Genomic DNA, 23204 nt, shown 5'->3' with positions numbered 1-23204 from the left:
TTTTGGATGTATTCCTATCATATAGAAATTTAGATATACAAACATACTTTTTCCATTCATACAACATTTGAACTTTCTTGAAACCATTGTTGCATTTCAAGCTGAGGTACATAACATAGTTTTTGGTTAGCAAAAATTTGTAGTCTCTGTTGAATGAACTATATAGAGCCTCTTATTTTGGTTTCTATAGTTTTATGTGTGTTTTTTTTCATTTATTAAGTATCTAGTGAGGGCTAGGTGATAGATGGACATGACTGTTGCTATTTTCATATGGAGTTATGTCCATGTTGCGCTCAACCCTTAATACACATGATAAGGGCATTTAAGTTGACAGAGTGGAGTGGGGTGGTAGGAGTGATATCATTTATACATACTGCACTGTACAAATACCCATCTACTGTAGTCACCTGTATACATAGGGGTGGGGGTAGGTTCCAGGGTTACTGGGTTTAATATTGATATCGGAGATACCTCGAGGGCTTCATGTTATAAGACATTGTGCTACAAATACACTTGATCAAAGATCACACATGGGGTGGATGACTTGGCCAGAGTTTTGTATCAATTATGTTGTAGTGAAAAAGTTCTTTCTAGATATTCATATCATTCAATTTAATGGTCATTAATTATACAAACATGTTTGATAAAATAATCTTCTTATGCTGACATTATATTTATGACATAAATTTTTATTAATGGAGAATTATTACAGTAATTGTTCCTCAGGTTGGGTCAGTGTTGACAAAGGCTTGTGTTGAAAGTCTGGCATTATGTTAAATGTGTATATAGTTTCACAACTTCTAACATTGTTGATTATATTGAAGGATTATAGAAGATAGGGTATGATTTATGTGACAGAAAGCTTGTGCTAAATGAAATTCATAGTTTGACTCTGTGAGGTAAACTGTTTTTTAAAGAACTTTTAAGCACTGTGACATATAGTGTATGGCGAAGGTTCATATCTTTTTTCTGTTTTAAAGCCTTTTAAAACAAAGAGCTTTTAGTTATGTCTGAATGTCTGGTAGAAAAGAATGACTGTCAATGAACTGTGGTCTAACCACGACAAGGTCTTTAGAGTCGGGTATATGTGTGCTTGTGTAGTGAATGTCTGTCCGAGCGCAAGGTCCGCGTCACTTGGTGTAAATCACAGTACTAGTGCACTATCTCCGAAGCGAGGAGATGTTCTTCCCAAGTGCTGTGTGCTTAACCAACAGGCTTATACCCCGTTGATGCAAGTTGCTGCAGGGTAATAAGCGCATTTGCTTAATTTGTGTGGTTTCTAATTTGTTTATTTATTTGAACCTGAAAAAAGAAGAAAAAAATTAGAAAAAAATAGAAGGTTCTGAAGGCATATTTAAAATGTAAATACATTAATTTATAAATCTAATTTAAGATTTTATTATTCTGAATTTAAACTTGTTTGACAAAAATAAGTTTTAAATTGATCGAAATGTCTTTAGGGCATTGGCAAAAGACCATTTATGGCTTATTAATGGTGTCAGCATGCAGTGCAACTAACTGACATGCTATTTTATTAATTGATCAATTAAACATGCTTGTGCTAAGGCCATTAATTGGACATAGCAGCCTGTTTATGTACCATAACAACAAAATCAGAAACTCTGGTCATAGTGATCATACACTTGCAGAAGCCAGTCTGTCTTGGCACAACTTTTTTAATTACATTAATAACTCTTAAGTTTGAGATACAAAACCATTTTGATTATTTAAGTTTCTAATGATAGATGTATGATGTATTTGAAAAAAAGTTTGTCATATTGAAAATATAGACATAATTATGTGTATGTATGCCTGACGTGTGCTCGTGTGTATCTGTGCTTGGTTTGTGGTCATGCAGAGTGTTCGGGATATATCTGCATGTGTGCTCATTCGGATTGTTTGGTTTAATATGTGTGTATTTCTCAATGACCAAGTTAAACATGACAACTTTACAATAGACAGTTCATGAAGTTTGTATTTGAGTATGATTCAAAGATTGTGATTTGAACAGATTCATCTGTAACCAGGTAGATGTTGCTTGCAGTGCAACACATCACTAGTTACAGATGTGTCCGCTCATTGTACAGAATGTGATTCTGATATTGTGTCATATTGATTATGAGGTCATGCAATAAACGTAAAATTCTGTGATAAAACAGAGAATGTAAATTAATTTTATTTATTGTCTTTCCAATAACATGTTCAAATGATTGTAACATACCGGTAATGCTTGTTGATCTGTAAAAATTAGAATTGAAGATCTAGGTAAGATTATATCAGCTTTGTGTTTAGGTTTAAATCTTGATCTTTTATTGAATCTCGACTAGGATAATAGTTAAGAACAAAAAAGCTAATAAATACAGGTATGAAGAATATTAAGTGTAATAATAGTGTTAAAAGCATAATTCTTATAGATTTCCAAATCAAACACAAATATATTTTTTGTAGAGGACTACTATGTTCATTTATGATTGATTTTTATCACTGATGATGAGTATAGCATAGTTTTTTATTATTTTTAATCTTATGTTTAGAAATAGAACTTTGTGCCAATATTGCTGTTTTCTAATTCAACTTCCATTCCCTCTGTTTCAATTGCGTGCTCAGCCAGTGTTGATTGCACTGTTATAAAGTTGTATGTTGCTATTTTATGTTTTATATTTGATTTGACCTGAGCCATGTCATGACAAAAGGTCTCTGGTGTCTGGTCCAATGTAGGCATTAGATTGCCAGGCACCGGCCTGGGACCTTTCTCACGGCATGGCCACACCTGTTTTATTGTTGAAGATTATGGACCAGCCCTACGGACTGTGAGAAGTGTCATACATGTATTGTAATAATACAAGCATTTTTAATGCTACCTAATAAACAGCATTGCAAAACGTTAATGGTGTTGCTATTTGTTTCCAAAATGGTATTTCCTGTCTAAATGTTTTAAGAAAATCAGTGTGAGAAAAACACACAAAGCAAGATTTTTAACCCCGAAAGCCTCTTAGTAATCAGACGAACTATTAATCTGTCTTTCTGAACCAATGAATTCTGAGAACAATAATCAAAATTAGACTTTCAGATGAACAAGCCCGAATTCTTATACTTTTGCTTGGCATCAAATTTTCGAACAAGCCCTGCTATATGAAATTCAGAATATTAACAAGCCCGGAAGATATTATCAGTGCAGGTCTTGCGCGCTTGTGGTAATTTCAACCACTGTGATAAGTGAAAAACCCTCGAGGCCACGGAATTTCGAGCAACCCCTGTTGATTTACAGTTATACAGCAGGTCATAGCCTTTCCTTTTACCACCAGTGTTACCTTAGCATCTACATTCTATGACCTTTTATACCGACCAATAGTGTGACCGACTCGGCCAAAAATGAACTTCAATTACAAAGTCAATCAAGTTTCATTCTCTAGTTTACTGTTATTGTTTATTTCTCCACAACCTTCATGTACCACTGAGTTATTGCTCCAACAAGGTATTCAGTGTAATGATGAACTTAATCATTCATCGAGTGACAATCAAGTAATCGGGGGTTCCTTTCCTCAGGAAGCTCTGCTTGGTCAGGTTGTCCTCACATGGTGGAGAGCCAGAGGGAATGCAAACATTTGTTTTTAAGTTTTTCACTCACAAAAGGGGGCATTACTCTGCAAATATTTAATTCAGAGTTATTGGCCTTGCTGTACATGTGCATATTGTCTCTGTTAACATGTGTACCAGGTTTTATTTTACTGTCTTCAAAGGTTTTTGATTTATGACCAATGTTTAAGTTTTTGCCTGCCAACGACATCAAGGCCTTGACAATACCTCAATCTTTCTTTGAAAAAATGCGAGCATAAAAAACCATTGCAAGTCCTTGGGTTATTTGTAGACTTAGTGGGTAATGAAGAGATTAAAATGGACAACATGTTGGTTTTGCTTGTATTTTATGTAGCAGAAGCAATGAACAACACTAATACTGTACTTTCTTAACAAACAGAATGATTGTGAACTGGTTATTGGTCAACAGCTTCATTGAACTTTTGATTCAATACACAACATGTTTTAACAGTGATTCATTCTAGAAAATAGATCAAAACAGAAGCCAAAATAGTATTCAGCTTATTAGAGAAAGAAACAAGAGCACTGGGAAGCAAACCCCATGCTCATATATTTTTCTTCTGTCATACAAGGGGTATAACATTTAGTATTGTTTTTGCAACATGTGTTCCAAGTTTTATTTGAATATCTTTTTTTTTTTACCTAACATTTTCTGGAAAATATGGCAAAGGTTAAAAGTTTTTGCATGCTGACAACACCAAGCCATGACACCACCAAGGCCATGGCATACCTTGTTTTTTTGTCTGAAAAGCAGACCAGACAATAATTACAAAATTAACAAAACAACATATTACTACTGTTTTAAGCCATAGTTTGGAAAGTCCTCAACTTTTTCTTCTTTTTACTTTAAAAACACAAAGCAAAAGTTACAAAATTGTGATAAACAAAACATGTTACAGCTGTTTTAAGCAAAAGTGACAATACCATGATCATATCCTGAAAAACAGCAAGGTACAAATTGCAAAACAACAAACATTCAACATGTCAGAGTTATTCAAAGCCATATTTTACCACACAGGGCTTTTTTGCCCAATTTGGGAAAAAGACCCTAGACATTTTGGGAATTTTGCGTCGTGAAAATGCCGAAATTGGGAAATTTTACAGTTAAAAGAAAAAGCTGTCTAGTCTCCAGCGAATTAGGAAATGGTTTTATATTAGTTTATTTCCCTTTAAAAGACCCAAATTTGCTGAAATATCAATCCTTGGGTGTAAATATCTCTTGCAATAAATCGATCATGACAGATAATATTTCATACAGATATCTAAATGTGATGAAAATCAATGATTTCCGAATTCAATTATCAAAAAAACTTAACATCACATAATTGATATGATGTTGAAAATGATCCAGTACATGTAAAAAGACTTTCTAAAAAAAATAAAAAATTGATTGGGATTTTTTTATGAAAATTGGGAAAAATATCTTATATTTTGCTTTGGGAATGGGTCCGATAGTCGGACCCGTGGGTACTATAGAAAAAGCCCTGCCACAGATTACTGTAAGTTACTGATGTTCAATGGCCAGGTCTGCCAGAATTTTTGTTGTTGAAATTAATCTCTAACATACAAAACAAATGTTTATACAATAGCAATCATCAAACTAGTTTATAGAACACCTTTTCAGGTTTAAAAAAATTAAGCTCATATTTCTATCGAAGCTAACGGGTTTTTGTCACAATGACTTGTATCCCAATGACTGTGTATGCTTTTCCACAGCTAGGTTCAAGGAGTGTACATGGCCCAATTAGATCTTGCCGTGGAACTCTGGGAGGTGTTTGTCCAGCAGTTTGAGAATGTACATCTTGGAGAACTGGAAGAATGTGTTGAAGTCCCGTATGCCCTCCTTACAGTCCATCTGCACACAAACCTGACACACAAACATACAGGGCATCTATTATTAAAATTGAATGTACATTAAGATTCTAATGCAGAAATAATGGATTTTGGATGCATGAAAATATACGATATAATTGGACTTTAAAGATTGCAACTAGGTCATTAACGCCTGTATCAGTTAACATAAAGAGTAGATTTACAAACTGTGTACTTAATGTATTGTGTCCTTTTCCATCATTTGTTTACAAATCAGTTATCAGCGAGCTAATACTTTGCAATGATTAAGGTCTATGCTATCAGTGAATGAGCTTATTTGTGGGTCAGATTCCTTAATTTCATGTCCATTCTGCAGGAACACATGTCTGCATCTCCTTTTTCGAGTATCAATATATAGTTTGTCTTAATCCTTATTCACTTATGCACCAGCATTCAATGTATTTCAGTTTTTTTGTTGTTAAAGAGACACATATATGTATATCATGTAAACCTTTTGATATTTGCTGACATATTAACTTGCTTGTACGCAATGCTTTCCTTTAACGGTAGTTAAAGACTACCATGCCTAGTGGCATTACCTTGGTGTCATTTCCCTCCATGACGGACCACATGTAGCAGTAGAACCCACCACAGGTTTCCTGAGTGGGGCCCCATCATTCTGGTAGATGGCCTCTGAGATAAGCTTCTCAATCAGCATGCCCTCCTCTGTCCGGCCCCTGTTCACAAGGTAGTTCTTCACCTGCAAACACACACACACATGTACTGTAACAGGGGATTATACTGACCATTCAACCTGTACTGTGTACTGGTACTTATTATTCCTTGTTTGTAAAATGCTTTTCTTCATGCTAAATCAGACAAGCCTGAACCATACACAACTACTAAATGAACAATTTGAATCAAGCCAGACAATCATTTAAATTGAGCAGGGCTTTCAAGTAATTGAATCTCTGCATATTTACGACTTTAATTAATGAAATCAAATGGCTTTTAGCATAACGCTATAAGACAAAGGGACTTAAAGCTACCATATTGTCGCCCCCCCCTTCTTCCTTCGTGCCCAGGTCATGCACCAGGCCCTCATGAAGAACTGTTTATCCACCTCAGAGTCACATGGCCGTTTGTAGCGCAGTTCTGGCTCATCCTTCTTATATTCAATAAGCTCTTCGCCGTCATCTGAGTCATCCAGAAGCCTGTTTACCTCCATCTCAAGGTTCTTGAAGCGCTTGGACTTAAAGCGCTCTGGCACCGGTACATTTAGGTCAAAGATGCTGGTTGAAGCGGACCTTTTAGCAAAGGATATAAATTATTACAGTTACATTGTAATTTTCATGTTACTACTTTTGTTAATTTTACATTAATAATTACCAACAGACCACAATTTAAAGAGAAAGTGTTATCCATCACTTTTGATGCAAACATATATCATCACAAAAAGTTTCAATATCCAAGTTTTAAATGAAAACCATTCAAAACATGACATATAGCATGAATATGTAACAAAGTGAAGGCACCTTTTTTGTCCAAGCTGGTTTCCTTGTTCACCACCCATTGCCAGACTCATCAACCTGTTTGGCCTATAAAAAAAAATCAGTTTCTAAAATTGCTCCTTTTATGAGTCAGATATTCATAAGTAAAGACTGTACACTTACCAGTGACAGAATGCATACATATAATGAGAAATAAAAGCGAAATCTAGAATTATGACACATTTTAATGAAAGTACCGTAAATACAAGCTGAAACATTTACAGATCAAATATGACTGTCATAGAAACTTGAAGAAATGGCCCAGATTAGAACTTCCAGTGAACTTGACCTTTTAGGTAAGTGCACACATGCAATGCTTGACACATATGTCCATGCTGCTGTACAATTTTGTGAAGTTTGATAAAAAGGAATAAAACTGTTTGTGTTACAATTGAGGCTGGATATAAGGAAAAGTGGGCACAGGGACAGTGCTCCTTTGAGTTACTTACACTATGCCCTGACTGGGTCCTGGCTGCTCCATCTCTTGTCCCCATCCTGTTTCCTCTTCAACCTCCTCTCCCTGGGCTCCTGTATCTACCCAATCCTGACTCTGGGCTCCCTCCTCCCCCTGGGTGTCTATCTCATGCCCCTGCCCTACCTCCCCTTCAGCTGCTTGCTCCTGTTTCTCTTCAAGGGCTCTAGCTTGCTCTTCCTCGATGGCTTTCCTCTCTGCTTCAAGTTTCTCCTTTATTTCTTTACGTTTTTCTTCACGTCTTGCCTTGCGTCTCTCTCTGAGAGATAAAAAATGTAATAATTTACAATTAATAACCTAAACCACATTCCACAACACAAGAGCACTGCTTATAGGTGCTTGACACTACCTTGCTTAAAATTCTTGCAAAAATTGAATCAAATAATGAAATGCTTCAAATTACTGTTTTTCCAAAAAAAAACACAATATGAACAAATGTCCACAGAGAGGTCAATCCCTCTTTAGTATTTAAGTTAATGAAATAACAAGCAGCTGGCACGAACCTGACTTGTTTGTTGTGCTGCTCAGCAACTCTCATCTTGACGTCCTCCTCTCGCAGTTTCTCCCTCATCTCCTCTGTAGCCTCCGGCAGCTCCTCAACTATCAGCATCAGGGTCTACAATCACCAGCATAACACATGGTGGTAAACTGCTTAGTGATAATCAGGACAGACAGCCAGCAGTTCACCAATCACAGCAACATGGACTAACTTACTTACAACAGAAGAGAGTGGAACTGGACATTTCACATGTGAAGAAGTAGGTGCTACCAGTCTCAACTTAGTAAAAACCCTATCAACAGATAAGGAAGAGAAATAATAATAAAAAAACAGCACTAAAATAAGAGTCACAATTGACAATGAATTAATCTTATATGTGCATTGTACAAATAATAATTTGAGTTATTATAGAATGATCAACATATGAGGCCAATCATTATTGTAATAAAAAATACACCCATTGACTTTAAACATTAACTATTGTTATATACCCTTAATTGAACAAAGCCACTGGCCATAACACTTAAAGTGGAAGTCTCTTGAGCCTACCTCCTTGAGGACCCGGAGCACAAAGGCACACACCCGCTTACACCACTCCACCCTCACATTGCCAGAGTCACCCTTCTGCAACATCTTCAGAAACTTGGGCGTTATCATGGTCGGCTTCATCTCAATCTACAACATCAATAACAGGGACCAGCTTAATTGTCACATAAATAATTTGTACTGTACTCATGTTCAATTCAGCTTTTATTTTTGTTACAGTTTCGTATCTATGTGATAAATTTACCTCACAGTTAACTCATATGAAAGGTCACTTGTCGTAAATAAATCTAAAGATGATGACCCATCTCAAAGCCAAGTGTCCACTTTAAATCAAACAGAGTGACAATATTTAAAGTACCTGGTATGTAAAAGCTATTTAAGCAGTTAAACCTGTAATAAAAAGGACCTTAAGCCCAAACACACAGTCTCCCTTGTCTCTGAATAATGTTTGACCCTGCAGGATGCCTTCCAACTTCCACATCCTTCACCTACTCACCTCAAACTCATAGTCTCCCTTGTCTCTAGATGGCATGGGGCTCTTCTTTAGGATTCCCCCTTCCCAACTTCCACATCCTTCTCCTACTCACCTCAAACTCATAGTTACCCTTGTCTCTAGATGGCATGCAGCCCTTCTGTAGGATTCCCCTTCCCAACTTCCACATCCTTCTCCAACTCACCTCAAACTCATAGTCTCCCTTGTCTCTAGATGGCATGCAGCCCTTCTGTAGGATTCCCCTTCCCAACTTCCATATCCTTCTCCAACTCACCTCAAACTCATAGTCTCCCTTGTCTCTAGATGGCATGCAGCCCTTCTGTAGGATTCCCCTTCCCAACTTCCACATCCTTCTCCAACTCACCTCAAACTCATAGTCTCCCTTGTCTCTAGATGGCATGCATCCCTTCTGTAGGATTCCCCTTCCCAACTTCCATATCCTTCTCCAACTCACCTCAAACTCATAGTCTCCCTTGTCTCTAGATGGCATGCAGCCCTTCTGTAGGATTCCCCTTCCCAACTTCCACATTCTTCTCCAACTCACCTCAAACTCATAGTCCCCCTTGTCTCTAGATGGCATGGGCCCCTTCTTTAGGATTCCCCTTCCCAACTTCCACACCCTTCTCCTATTCACCTCAAACTCATAGTCCCCCTTGTCTCAAGATGGCATGGGGCCCTTCTTTAGGATTCCCCCTTCCAAACTTCCACATCCTTCTCCTACTCACCTCAAACTCATAGTCCCCCTTGTCTCTAGATGGCATGGGCCCCTTCTTTAGGATTCCCCCTTCCCAACTTCCACATCCTTCTCCTACTCACCTCAAACTCATAGTCCCCCTTGTCTCTAGATGGCATGGGCCCCTTCTTTAGGATTCCCCCTTCCCAACTTCCACATCCTTCTCCTACTCACCTCAAACTCATAGTCCCCATTGTCTCAAGATGGCATGGGGCCTTCTTTAGGATTCCCCCTTCCAAACTTTCACACCCTTCACCTACTCACCTCAAACTCATAGTCACACTGGTCTCAAGATGGCATGGGGCCTTCTTTAGGATTCCCCCTTCCCAACTTCCACACCCTTCACCTACTCACCTCAAACTCATAGTCCCCCTTGTCTCAAGATGGCATGGGGCCTTCTTTAGGATTCCCCCTTCCCAACTTCCACACCCTTCTCCTACTCACCTCAAACTCATAGTCACACTGGTCTCAAGATGGCATGGGGCCTTCTTTAGGATTCCCCCTTCCCAACTTCCACACACTTCACCCACTCACCTCAAACTCATAGTCCCCCTTGTCTCTAGATGGCATGGGCCCCTTCTTTAGGATTCACACTTCCAAACTGTCACACACTTCTCCTACTCACCTCAAACTCATAGTCCCCCTTGTCTCTAGATGGCATGCGGCCCTTCTTAAGTATTCTGCCTCCCCAACTTCCACATCCTTCTCCTACTCATCTCAATCTCATATCCATCCTTGTCTCTAGATGGCATGGGCCCCTTCTTTAGGATTCACACTTCAAAACTGTCACACATTTCTCCTTCTCACCTCAAACTCATAGTCCCCCTTGTCTCAAGATGGCATGGGGCCCTTCTTTAGGATTCCCCCTTCCCACCTTCCACATCCCTCTCCTACTGATCTCAAACTCATAGTTGCCCTGGTCTCTAGATGGCATGGGGCCCTTCTGTAGAAATCCCCCTTCCCAAATGCCACACCCTTCTCCTACCTAACTCAAACTCATAGTTACCCTTGTCTCTAGAGATGGCATGGGGCCCTTCTTTAGGATCCCCCCTTCCCAACTTCCACATCCTTCTCCTACTCACCTCAAACTCATAGTCCCCCTTGTCTCTAGATGGCATGGGCCCCTTCTTTAGGATTCCCCCTTCCCAACTTCCACATCCTTCTCCTACTCACCTAAAACTCATAGTCCCCCTTGTCTCAAGATGGCATGGGGCCCTTCTTTAGGATTCCCCCTTCCCAACTTCCACATCCTTCTCCTACTCACCTCAAACTCATAGTCCCCCTTGTCTCTAGATGGCATGCGGCCCTTCTTAAGTATTCTGCCTCCCCAACTTCCACATCCTTCTCCTACTCATCTCAATCTCATATCCATCCTTGTCTCTAGATGGCATGGGCCCCTTCTTTAGGATTCACCCTTCAAAACTGTCACACATTTCTCCTTCTCACCTCAAACTCATAGTCCCCCTTGTCTCAAGATGGCATGGGGCCCTTCTTTAGGATTCCCCCTTCCCAACTTCCACATCCCTCTCCTACTGATCTCAAACTCATAGTTGCCCTGGTCTCTAGATGGCATGGGGCCCTTCTTTAGGATTCCCCCTTCCCAACTTCCACATCCTTCTCCTACTCACCTCAAACTCATAGTCCCCCTTGTCTCAAGATGGCATGGGGCCTTCTTTAGGATTCCCCCTTCCCAACTTCCACACCCTTCACCTACTCACCTCAAACTCATAGTCCCCCTTGTCTCAAGATGGCATGGGCCCCTTCTTTAGGATTCCCCCTTCCCAACTTCCACATCCTTCTCCTACTCACATCAAACTCATAGTTACCCTTGTCTCAAGATGGCATGGGGCCTTCTTTAGGATTCCCCCTTCCAAACTTCCACACCCTTCACCTACTCACCTCAAACTCATAGTCCCCCTTGTCTCAAGATGGCATGGGGCCTTCTTTAGGATTCCCCCTTCCCAACTTCCACATCCCTCTCCTACTGATCTCAAACTCATAGTTGCCCTGGTCTCTAGATGGCATGGGGCCCTTCTGTAGTAATCCCCCTTCCCAAATGCCACACCCTTCTCCTACCTAACTCAAACTCATAGTTACCCTTGTCTCTAGAGATGGCATGGGGCCCTTCTTTAATATTGCCCCTTCCAAACTAACACACCCTTCTCCTACTTACCTCAAACTCATAGTCCCCTTGTTCTCTAGATGGCATGGGGGCCCTTGTGTACAATTCCCCTTCCCAAATGCCACAGCCTTCCTCTACTCACCTCAAACTCATAGTCTCCCTTGTCTCTTGATGGCATGCGACCTTTCTGCATGATCGCTTCCTGCTTCTCCTGGTCTTCCTGTTGGATGATCTCTGGCACTTCACTGTTGAGCAGGTGAATCAGGTCTCCACCCTGAAGGGTTTATTGTTGTATGGAATAGTATGTACATTCACACATAATAAAGGCGAAAGCTGGTTGTTTCAATTCAAAACATGTAGATATTCTGTAATGTCATGTACTTGATGCATGTCAGTTGACAATAAACAAATATTACTGAATGGCAGAAATTAGACCGGATAGGTTACAGAGCTTACTGTTGCACAAAACTATAAGAGATAACATTATTTACCCCCATTACCTCCTGGATGCCACCTGGACACAGGATTTGAAGTTTTAACAAGTGAAATGTGTAAGAAATGTGAAGAACACAACAACCCATACTAACAAATATTTGTATGAAATTTAAATGTGTATATGCAATACTTTTGGTTTGTGACATGCAATCTTTTACACCTTTTGTTCCTAATCAAGGGCCATAAATACTGTAAATCCAAGAGAATTTCACGCTATTTGCAAGTGCACAACAGCCCATGCTGCCCAACAATCAAGTGAGCAGGTGCAATAATGTTGTTGCTACATGCAACTCAAGATTTTTCAGACCATTGTTAAGCACCATTACTGTTGTAAGCTCAAGTGAAATGTGACAAACAATGACAGATGCTTAAAGATGCAATCTTACTCCGACATAAGCACTAGCAGTACCACAATTAATACAATTGTTTGAATTTACCGAAAAGGATGAAAAAATATCGAAAAACAATGGTTATTATGAAGGATACCATGTTTTATATGAAAGGTGCTGAAAACATGGTATTTCTAACTAATGATATGATAGTTGATCACAGTAAATATTTTAGTCATTTAATATTCGTGCGTTTTCAGCTATCTAATACACGTTAACAAAATTGTTATCAGTAATTAACAATTTCCATAAATGCATTATTTAGTAAGTAGTTAAAAGTTAATCACTCAGTTATGAATTAATTTAAAATACAAGTATCACTTACAGTTCATGTTGATTAACATATGATACCTATGAAGTTTCATGTGAGCAGGTGCTGTACTTTTGGTTCTACTTGTGACACTAGATTTTCCGGACATGTTGCTTGAAGAAGCGCCAAAACCCACTCCTAAACAGCCCCCAAATATATCTATTTGGGAGTAGGATAAGGAATCAACAACACTAACCCCTGATGGTTCAGTCATGGAAAAGCCTTCATTTCCCCAGACAGAGGTTTTGATGGCGGCAATACGAAACTCCCGCACAATCTGATCCCTGCTTTTCTCATTTACATTCTGGGTGATATTGTGGTTCAACACAAATGGATCCTGGACATTGATAGCTGAAGCCTACAAAAATACATATTCATTATAGTAACACTTTTAAAAATATGAGCAAGGTAAAACCCTATTGCTAACAGTGCAAGACAAATGCTTCAAGAAAGGACCATGTAAACCAAACAGTCACCTTCATCCTTTATTCTTTTAAGTTTGAATGTTTATGGACAAAGGCATTAGGATTTAACATTTGTCAACATTAAAGAAAAACAAATGGAAAATCAAACATTACATGAAAATATAAATATTTGTGAGGAGATTTCCAATAGAAGGACAAACAAAATCCAGAGTATCAAAACAGCAGTCTTAGTTTAATTAGGATCGTTCATTGACAAAAATGTGTGGTGTATACAGTCCACGCCACCTAGTGTTCACTAAAAAACCAACATTAATCAAGTATGAGTCCAAACCTTAAAAGATCGTAGCCTGCCATCCTCCATGTTGTCCTTGTCAAAGAACGAGATGAAGGACATCTCTGTCGCTGTCCGAGTTTGGAGGATGTTCTCCACAAAGTTGAACGCACTCCAGTATGAGAAAAACCCAGACAGAAGCTCCGCTATAATATAAACGAAGCAGAATTGACGTCAATTTAGAGAAAATCTAGAGGGCATAATGATCTATGATGGGAACAAAGCTTGTGACTGGTTGTACCTACCTGCTGACTGGTTGTTGGTAGACTGTGGAATGATCTGCCAGTCCATGGCAAATGTACAGTCCCAGCCCTCTATCTTGGTGCGACCAGTCGGACCTGAATTCAAGAAAGACAGAATAAATCAGAGAGCTTTTCAACCCTATACAAGAGGTCCCTTCATGACCATAGTAACTACTTGATTAAAAGGAGTTACTACCGTCCCTCAGGAAAACCTCGTTTCTTATTTCTTAGAAAGAATAAAAAGACATTAATTAAACCAGTATTAACAACATCACTTTGACACAGTGTTAATTCTTGTCATACACTACATGTAAAAAAACCAACAGATTGTTCCTAATTTCACTCTCCCACCCTTCCTACCATGTAGCTGTGAGAGTTTCTCAATGGTTGGAAGTACTGGCGGGTCAGTGTTCTGTAGGTAGTTGAGCACCATCAGAGTGAGGGCGTAGTTGGACAGCTTTGTGCTCGCCTTGTTGTTCCCAGAAACAAGCTTCACCTACATACAGAAATATCCATATCAGTACAGGAACATCAGATATTGAAAGTCAGATATTGGTAGGGGAACATCCGATATTGGTACAAGGAAGTCATACTTTGGTACAAGAATGTCAGACTTTGGTACGGAAATGTCAGATTTTCGTACAAGAACAAAGAAAAAAAGAAGAAGATATTGGTACAAGAATGTCATATATTGGTATTGAAATGTCAGATATAGGTACAGGAACATCAGATATTGGTACAAGAATGTCAGATATTGGTATTGAAATGTCAGAAATAGGCACAGGAACATCTGATATTGGTACAAGAATGTCAGATATTGGTACAGGAATGTCAGCTAGTGTTACATGAATGTCAGGTATTAGTACAGGAACATCAGATATTGGTACAGAAACACCAGATATTGGTACAAGAATGTCCGATATTGGTATTGAAATGTCAGAAATAGGCACAGGAACATCTGATATTGGTAAAAGAATGTCAGATATTGGTACAGGAATGTCAGCTAGTGTTACATGAAAGTCAGGTATTAGTACAGGAACATCAGATATTGGTACAGAAACACCAGATATTGGTACAAGGACGTCATATATTTGGGTGGAATGTCAGGTATTCTTACAGGAATGTCAGATATTGGGAAAGAAATGTCAAATTTTTGTTACAGAAAAGTCAGATATTAAACTTGAATGTCAGATACTGTAAAGAAAATTCAGATATTGGCACAGAAATGTGTTACAGAAATGTCAGATAGTGTGCTTGAATGTCAGATAATGTTTACAGGAATGTCAAATTTTGTACTGAAATGTAGGACATTGTTAAGAATCAGATATTATAACATGAATGCTAGCTACTGTACTGAAATATCAGACATTGGTTCCAGAATGTCTTTGGTAACAGAGTGTCAGATATTGGTACCAGAACGTCAGACAGTGTTACAGGAACATCAGATATTGATACCAGAACTTCAGATACATGTATTAGTAACAGAATGTCAGATATTGGTACAGGAACGTCAGATATTGTTACAGGAACATCCGATATTGTTACAGGAATGTCAGATATTGTTACAGGAACGTCAGATACAGGAATGTTACACATTGCTTCAGGATTTTTTATAAGTAAGTAAACAATAAGTCTATAAAATATTTCTATGAACATATTCGCTCACTATTTCCTCATCACTACACATGTTTATATGTATTAAATTATTCATGACATTCTTGAAAAAAAACATCTTTTGAATAATCTTTTCTGCAAAACTGCACCTCAAGTATACAGGTCATTTACCCGCAACCTTTACCGGAGCAAATGGCAAATTTTAGGTGCAGTCCACAGAGCAGATAATACTCACCTTTCCCCAATAGCGTATAGCATACACCAGTAGTCGGACTCTACTGTTCAGTACACTATACAGGTAGAGTAACTTGGTGTTCTGCAGCGCAAGTCTGTCGGGAAATAGACATGATCACATGGGTTAGATAAAACAAGGAATAAACCATACACACATCAACTGGCAAATATGCTTTTTGCAGGTGTGAGATTTTTAATATACATACTTTGAAATGTATGTGCTCTTCATAAACTTTGTGTCAAATGCTCTTATTAACAACTGCAAGTAAACTGTTCAGTTGCACAAGGAGGGTTTTCCTTAATATTTCATAACAGATACATTAGCTAATAATAGAAGAGATTTGAGAAATCTTCATACTTTTTACCTGGATATTTTTTTAAATAGCCCAGAGCTAGCAAACGTAGTTTGTCGTGCCCATTGCCAGTGAAATGTGTATGTTCAAGGGGTTCTGATATTTCAGATCCCCACACCTCTGCACCACAGAACAGCAGTCCATTTAAAGTTAGTTGATAAAGTTTTCATTCAGATATGGTGCATCAGTGATGTAATATTGTTTAGATCAAAGACTCATTTACTGTCATTGATCTAGATAGCGATAACATTAAATCAGTTTATATAATTTGAATATAAAACTTTCAATACACACCTTAAATTAAAAACTATATACAGTTTCATAGTCGCAACAACTCAGTTAAATCAGTTAATACAATTTGCATACAATTTTTTTTGGTAAAATACTATTATACAGTTTTGAGTTCTCATGAATGTTTGTGAAATACCTCAATACAAAATTTCAAGCCTTACTTGTTGTTAAGTGAGAGATCACACTTGATGTTATCTCCATACTTGAAGCGTACAATGGGACACCTGTTACTGGGTATAACCTGGGGGTCCTGGATGCCAGGTAGATGCTCCGTGAGGATGCGACACATAAGCTTACACTGGTCCTGTAGCCCCATACGGGAAAGGTCTGCAGGGATCAGTGGGCCCCATTCCTTATCCTTTAGGAACTTGAAGTCTCTCACAAATGGCAGCTTTATTGGCTGGATCAAGTAACATAACATTTCAAATTAGCAACAAAAAACAAAAACAATGAAAAACACGTAAAATCAACTTGATATTCTGTGCTCTAACCTTTGATCCAGCATTATACCTTCAATAAAGTTGCCAAATATAAATTTGCTCTGGAGTGAGTCAATATATAGTGGTTTTACTCCTCAGCTAGACACAAGTATGAAGTTGATTTATTTCAAACAAATCATTTATATGAACGGATTTAAATATAGGCAGGATGAATATTTCAAAATAAGACTGACAAAACTTTCAAGAAGAGATGTTTGTCAAACATTATGCCCCCCCCCCCCCCCCCCCCCTGAGCGCCATGTTGTCAGGATTATATGGTCAATTGAATGAAAAATGCATGGATGGAAATGACAGCTGATTTGTCACTGACATTGGATGCCGTTGAGGCAGTTTTAAGATTATGACCATTCAAAGGATAGAGTGTGTTATGACCACGACCTTTGACTCAATGACCTCAAAATCCATAGGAGTCTTCAGCTGGTCACCAAAAACCTGAATGTCAAGTTTGAGGGCCATAGGTGCAGGTATTGTCAAGTTATCACACAGACAAGCTTTATTTCGTTCAAGGTCACTCTGACCTTGACCTCACTCTGACCTTGACCTTTGACCCGTAAAATCATAAGGGGTCATCAGAGGTCAGACGCAAACTCCAAGTCAAGTTTGAGGGCCATGGGTGCAGGCATTGTCAAATTATAACTCAAACAAATTTTCACATTCACGGTCACTGTGACATTGACCTTTGACCCCTAAAATCAATAGGGGTCATCTATTGGTCTGGTCCAACCTCCAAGTCAAGTTTGAGGGCTATGGATGCAGACATTGTTGAGTTATCAGTAGGACAACCTTTTATCATTCAAGGTCACTGTGACCTTGACATTTGGTCCGATGACCCCCTAAAACAATAGGGGTAATCGACTGGTCAGGCCCAACCTCCAAGTCAAGTTTGAGGGCCATGGGTGCAGGCGGTTATCACTCGGACATTAACCAATCAAGGTCACTGTGACCTTGACCTTTGGCCCGATGACCCCCAAAACAATAGTCAGGCCCAACTTTCATATCAAATTTGATGACCATAGGTCTAGGCATTGTTGAGTAATCACTCTGCCAAGCTTTAAAATTATTTTATCATTAAAGGTCACTTCGACCTTGGCCTTTGACCCGATGAGCCCTAAAATCAATAGGGGTCATCTACTGGTCAGGCCCAACCTTCATCTGAAGTTTGATGACTATAAATCCAGGAATTGTTGAGTTATCACACGAACAAGCTTTGATCTACCGACGGACCGATCGACCTACCGACCGACATGTGCAAAGCAATATACCCCTCTTCTTCGAAGGGGGGCATAAACAATAACAAGAGATATATCCATATTGCGCTGAGCCCTCAAAAAAATCTTCCATACAGCAAGATCAGCTACTTATGAATGTGTGTACCTGCGTTTCCCATGTACGACTGTGCATGGTGGACAGATCCAGGAAGATGTCCATATCGCACCCACTCAGTCCAAAACCATTCACTGACGACCCAAACTGGTTCACTGTACAGCCTGCTCAACAGTTTTATATATATAATTAATATGAAATGTGTTAGTGATATGATTGATTTCAGACAAAAAACGTATCATTTTCATTTCAAACGAGTGAGAAACTCTGTGGGGATTATGTCCCATGCCAATGGTAGTGGAGGGGAGTTATATCCATAGGGGTGTTGTCCTTCACTGTTGATCCTTACCTGGGAAGAACTTGGCAAGCTCTGTCTGGAGTTTCTCACAGAGGGAGAACTTGGTCTGGGCCTCCTCTGCAGTCACCTGGAGATTCTGACACAGCCACTCCAGCTGGTTCTGAACCTGGGACAAACAACAAATACATTGGAGGAAGGGTAGCAATTAATCATCATTAAATGTTTGATTTAACAACATGCATGGTAAAGAAAAATAGAATAAAGCATAACTAAATGCAATACTTGGTAGATCGTTTTTATGTTACATATATCAAACTTATAAAACAAAACAATGGAATCACGACCCAGGCAAATGAAACAATGTGAGCGTACCCCTTTGACCTGCACCAGCTTCTCAATGAGTTCTTCGTGGTAGTACTGATCGATCTGATCTTCAACATTCACTTTTTTCTTGGCATGCTCTGATTGGCTGGCCCAGTAAGGGTCCATCTGGCTGGAGGGTCCTGACGGGCCTGGCCCCATCCCCCGCCCCATCCCCCCTTGGCTTATATATCCGCCTGCTGCCAGCATCCCACCACCACCACCTCTACCACCACCACCATCACGACCACCTAATAGGATGTTAAACACATGTTATAGCCTCATACATCATTATGAAGATTTCTTAGTCAAATGATGTACAAATGATGTACATATATTTGAGCATCATCTTTGAGATATTACATACCGATAAAAGTAATACAGCAATGAAATGACTCGTAAGCAAAATGTCAAAATATTCAGTGGCACTAAGCTGACATGTAATTCACAGGAATTGCATCCGAATGAAGTCCATGCACAAATTTTCTAAAATAAACTTGCAAATATGTGTAAAGCACTGACCTCTATGTCCACTACCGAGTTCTCCACCCCTCTGAAACTGCTGGTAGCCATATTGATGCTGGTTTACGGGTGGACCACCTGGGACCTGGAGAAAAGAGGTATTTGGAATACAGAATTCAGTACAGATGGGGAGCAATCTAATGTTTAAGCATGACATGTTAAGGTTTAAATGTCAACATCTTATTTTCATGTGATTTAACTTTTTTTTAAATTATACAAAAATAATACAGTTTGATTCTTGTAATCATACTAACATCTCCAAATATTTTTTTAGCAGAATTTGCCCATTTGAAATACATGGGAACAAAAAGTTGTGTAATTAGTATACCTGTATTTCTCTGGGTTTAACTATCAGGTTCTGGCTGTTCAGTCTGTGATTTGTTGTGTTTAAAACATAATCCACAGTATCAGCATTAGAGAACTCTATTATGCAAAACATATTCTGAAATGACAGAATGATAAACCTATTTAAATATGTTATATTTAATAGCAAGACACACATTTTATCAGAACTTACATCTAGACCCATGCATTAGAAAATATATATATATATATATATATATGAAATTGACCGCTCCATTCTATGTGATATATGCTCCAAGTTATAAATACAGGTAGTATCGGTACTTAAAATTTACATTCCAAATGTTCACATGCTTTAACTATGTGGTTATAAAAACAGTTGATATATTTGTTTAAGTATGTCAAAACAATACAAAACTATGCAAAGCTACTTTAACGTGTTATTTCGTATAAAAACATATTACTTAATGTTTTATCCACCTAAATACAGTGTAATACCTGCGGCTTAACAATGGTAACCTTGGTGACTCTTCCAAACTGTGCAAAGTATTGCCAGAGCTCGGTCTCGGTGGTACCCCGGGGGAAATTGCGCACAAAGACGCTAAGTTTGGCACCTTCCCTTTTATTACTCCAGTGCTGGAGGGCCTTCTGATGACGCTTGCCCTGAATATGCCATCGCATCGAGTTGACTGAAAAATAAATCCCTCACTTTCATTGATTAAGTATCTTAATTTGAGCATTGATACTGTAAAACAAAATACCAAATATCAAAAAAAAGAAAAGCCTTAGAATAACTGTCATACATTATTTGCTTCTACAATGTATGTGAAAAAACTTAATACATCTACGTGTTAAATTTGTAATAATCAATAAACAGGCTCAAGTGAAAAAAGTATGTAAAAGAAGTCCCAATGATTATTCTTATTTTCGATTTGTCAATGGGCGTAACTTAATAACTATTTTAGCCAGTTATTGACTCTCAACACATTTGTCTTCTCTGATTGTAAACATGTGTACCAATGTTCAGATATCTTAACTGATGTGTGAGTGTGTATGATGATGCCACAAATGATGACAACACAACAGTTATGTCAACTGACTCAAAACCTGTACTTTTTTCATGAAATAAAGATGAGGATTTCGGAATATATGATGACTTACAGTTTGGAAGCTCTGCATCACAAACTTCACAGTGCAGGACACCTTGCTGATTCATTGTTCTTTTCTGAAAAGTAGGCCATTGAATAAATTTTATGATTGTACCATGTGCAGTTTTAAGAGACAGTCACAATAGGAGCCCAATTTGACAAAACAAAAATACCTTAAAAGAATTCAGTTCAGGACACTCTGCTATATAACACATTATAAAATTAAGACAAGTGTATACATTTCTCAATCAAGGTAAATATTATTCTAGAATGAGTCTTTCACAATTTTTACACAAAAATAACACAACACTGTCATGTTTGTTCTGTTCACTGTGTTTTTAATACATAATGTAGTTACTGATATTTGTTTCACTGTTTTGTTCAAACTGTTTCAAACTTGTTTCTATGTCATCATCTCATGCATATTATTAGCTACAATAACAATCAGGGATACTTGTTTTATTATTTTGACATTTCTTATGTACCCCTTAACACTATAACTCTCTACCATTTAACACTGGGCGAAAGAATATATAGAAATATTCTGCATCGATGTTGAATAATAACGACAAAGTTGTTAATTTTACCAGACAGTGATCTAAACTGGATTTAATTTGTCATTAGAGTTATTTTCACATAAATATATTCTTGGTCGCGAATACCGTTATACATGTACACAACCTGTCAGATTTGTCCAAGATTTACATATATCGGGATACTTGATAAACAATGGACACATGTAATTGTTTTATTATATCTGAACATATTTTTTTGGCATAATGACATAAATAAATATATGTTTTAATAGTAGGCAATAATATTCTCGTAGAAATTTGATTTTATAACAGAGATAATTTCAAAATTGTGGCCGCGAGGATTCTCTGCGCAAGGACTTTTTGCTGGAATGGTGGACGTCACGAGTCTGCCATATAGTAAAACAAAATTGTCAAACGTTGACGGCCATTTAGGTGGACTAGCATATTATATGCCAAAGATGCAAATAAAAACTTTAAACTTGATCAATACCAAAAAGTTAAATAGAAGTTATCATGGTGGCTGGCAAGTTAATGGCTTTCACTGCCTGAAATGATCCCAATGATACCATCGGAATCATTTCAGGCTCTCATAACAGCAGTAGAATTAGTTGAAAAGACCTGTGTATGGCGAAATTTTGGTGAGAGTGTGTATAACTTTAATCCGATTCCTGCTACAAATTGGAATAACCGGTAAGATTGTTGTGTCATTTCGATGTAAAAATGATTATTCTTTGCGCAGAACGCAGTTTCTTCTCTTGTCAATTATAACTCTAGTGGATTTTTAGATTTTAAAGAATGTTGAAATATCATCGCCAAATCATAATTAATAGTTGTATTGTGTCCCATGACGTGATAAGCAGCCCATAAAATGTTGTATTTTTTTCATTTTCAGGATCAAGACTGATTTTACCCAACTGAGGCCACAGCCAACTATTTAATGCACCAGTCAATTGTAACCACGGCCCTCCCAGGTCCGGGGGAATAGCCGGGAAATGGGCCATGTTTTTACCTAAGTTCAGGATGCCCTGCAGTGCCGGGTGAATGCAGTGGTTTTGTCTTTGCGCAAAATATAGCGGGGAATGGGCCTTACCTTGGGTGCAGGGGCATTTGGCGGGGATTTAACCATCAGTACGTCCCCGCAGGACGAAGATTTTACTAAGGATTGGCTGGACCGAAAGTCAAAGTCCCCACTATTCCCCGGACCTGGGGCTGTGGTTACAATTGACTGGTGCATAAAGTAAGCCAGGGGCAGCTGTTGGGATCTGCACTATACATTCAAGTCTCTGTGAAATTTAGGTCTTCGTAAGCTACCATACAATAATACAACCTAAAGTAAATTAGTACGACTAATCCTGGCGTGGGGCGGATGTCGGGGAAAAGAAAACAGTCTGCGATCGGTTCAGCAAATATGCTCTCAAATGAAACTATAACATTTTCTACACCGTTTTTCAAAAATAACGTAAACATCATCTAATATGGAAATAGTAGTGTATTTTGTCAATACTGCCATACCGTAATGCAAGAGTTTCAGCTGCACATGTTTGGTTAAATATTTATCTTTGTACGGCAGCGGCCATTTTATTTATGAGTCAACGAATTAAATCGTCGTCATCGTACGTACTACCGTTTCATCATCATCATCATCATCATCGACTGCAACACCATCCAACATCACCATCACACCCGCCGTCACAATAATCATCATA

The 23204-nt window shown here is 38.5% G+C and overlaps 1 protein-coding gene and 1 long non-coding RNA gene across 2 annotated transcripts; both read right to left on the bottom strand.

Moving 5' to 3' along the window:
* Positions 1-3906: 3906 nt before the first annotated feature.
* On the bottom strand, positions 3907-6127 carry LOC128228680 (uncharacterized). The gene is made up of 2 exons (XR_008259965.1): positions 6009-6127; positions 3907-5464 (listed from the first exon to the last, which is right to left on the bottom strand). It is a non-coding gene; the product is annotated as an uncharacterized LOC128228680 (long non-coding RNA).
* A 38-nt stretch (positions 6128-6165) lies between these two features.
* On the bottom strand, positions 6166-23092 carry LOC128226177 (speckle targeted PIP5K1A-regulated poly(A) polymerase-like). The gene is made up of 21 exons (XM_052936069.1): positions 23011-23092; positions 20976-21039; positions 20313-20503; positions 19840-19953; positions 19512-19596; positions 19002-19240; positions 18681-18795; positions 18383-18495; positions 16670-16908; positions 15866-15959; positions 14377-14512; positions 14020-14112; positions 13775-13920; positions 13215-13376; positions 11967-12098; positions 8480-8605; positions 7935-8047; positions 7409-7690; positions 6945-7007; positions 6459-6716; positions 6166-6169 (listed from the first exon to the last, which is right to left on the bottom strand). The coding sequence occupies exons 2-21, from the start codon at positions 21028-21030 to the stop codon at positions 6166-6168; spliced, it is 2760 nt and encodes a 919-aa protein (XP_052792029.1). The 5' UTR covers positions 21031-21039; positions 23011-23092.
* Positions 23093-23204: the final 112 nt, after the last annotated feature.

Source organism: Mya arenaria, chromosome 3 (genome assembly GCF_026914265.1).
Source record: "Mya arenaria isolate MELC-2E11 chromosome 3, ASM2691426v1".
In the NCBI taxonomy this organism is placed as follows: Eukaryota; Metazoa; Mollusca; class Bivalvia; order Myida; family Myidae; genus Mya; species Mya arenaria.
The sequence above is the reverse complement of the archived record's forward strand: the minus strand, read 5'-3'. Positions and strand labels throughout refer to the sequence as shown.

What these genes read in the sequence shown, in the direction of transcription:
- LOC128226177 (XM_052936069.1), bottom strand. Translation starts at nt 21,030, where the DNA reads ATGAATCAGCAAGGTGTCCTGCACTGTGAAGTTTGTGATGCAGAGCTT. An exon ending in AGCTGGTGCAGGTCAAAGGG is followed by an intron (nt 18,796 to 19,001) that starts GTACGCTCACAT and finishes TGTTTGTCCCAG; the next exon opens with GTTCAGAACCAGCTGGAGTG. An exon ending in CCATGACTGAACCATCAGGG is followed by an intron (nt 12,099 to 13,214) that starts GTTAGTGTTGTT and finishes TAAACCCTTCAG; the next exon opens with GGTGGAGACCTGATTCACCT.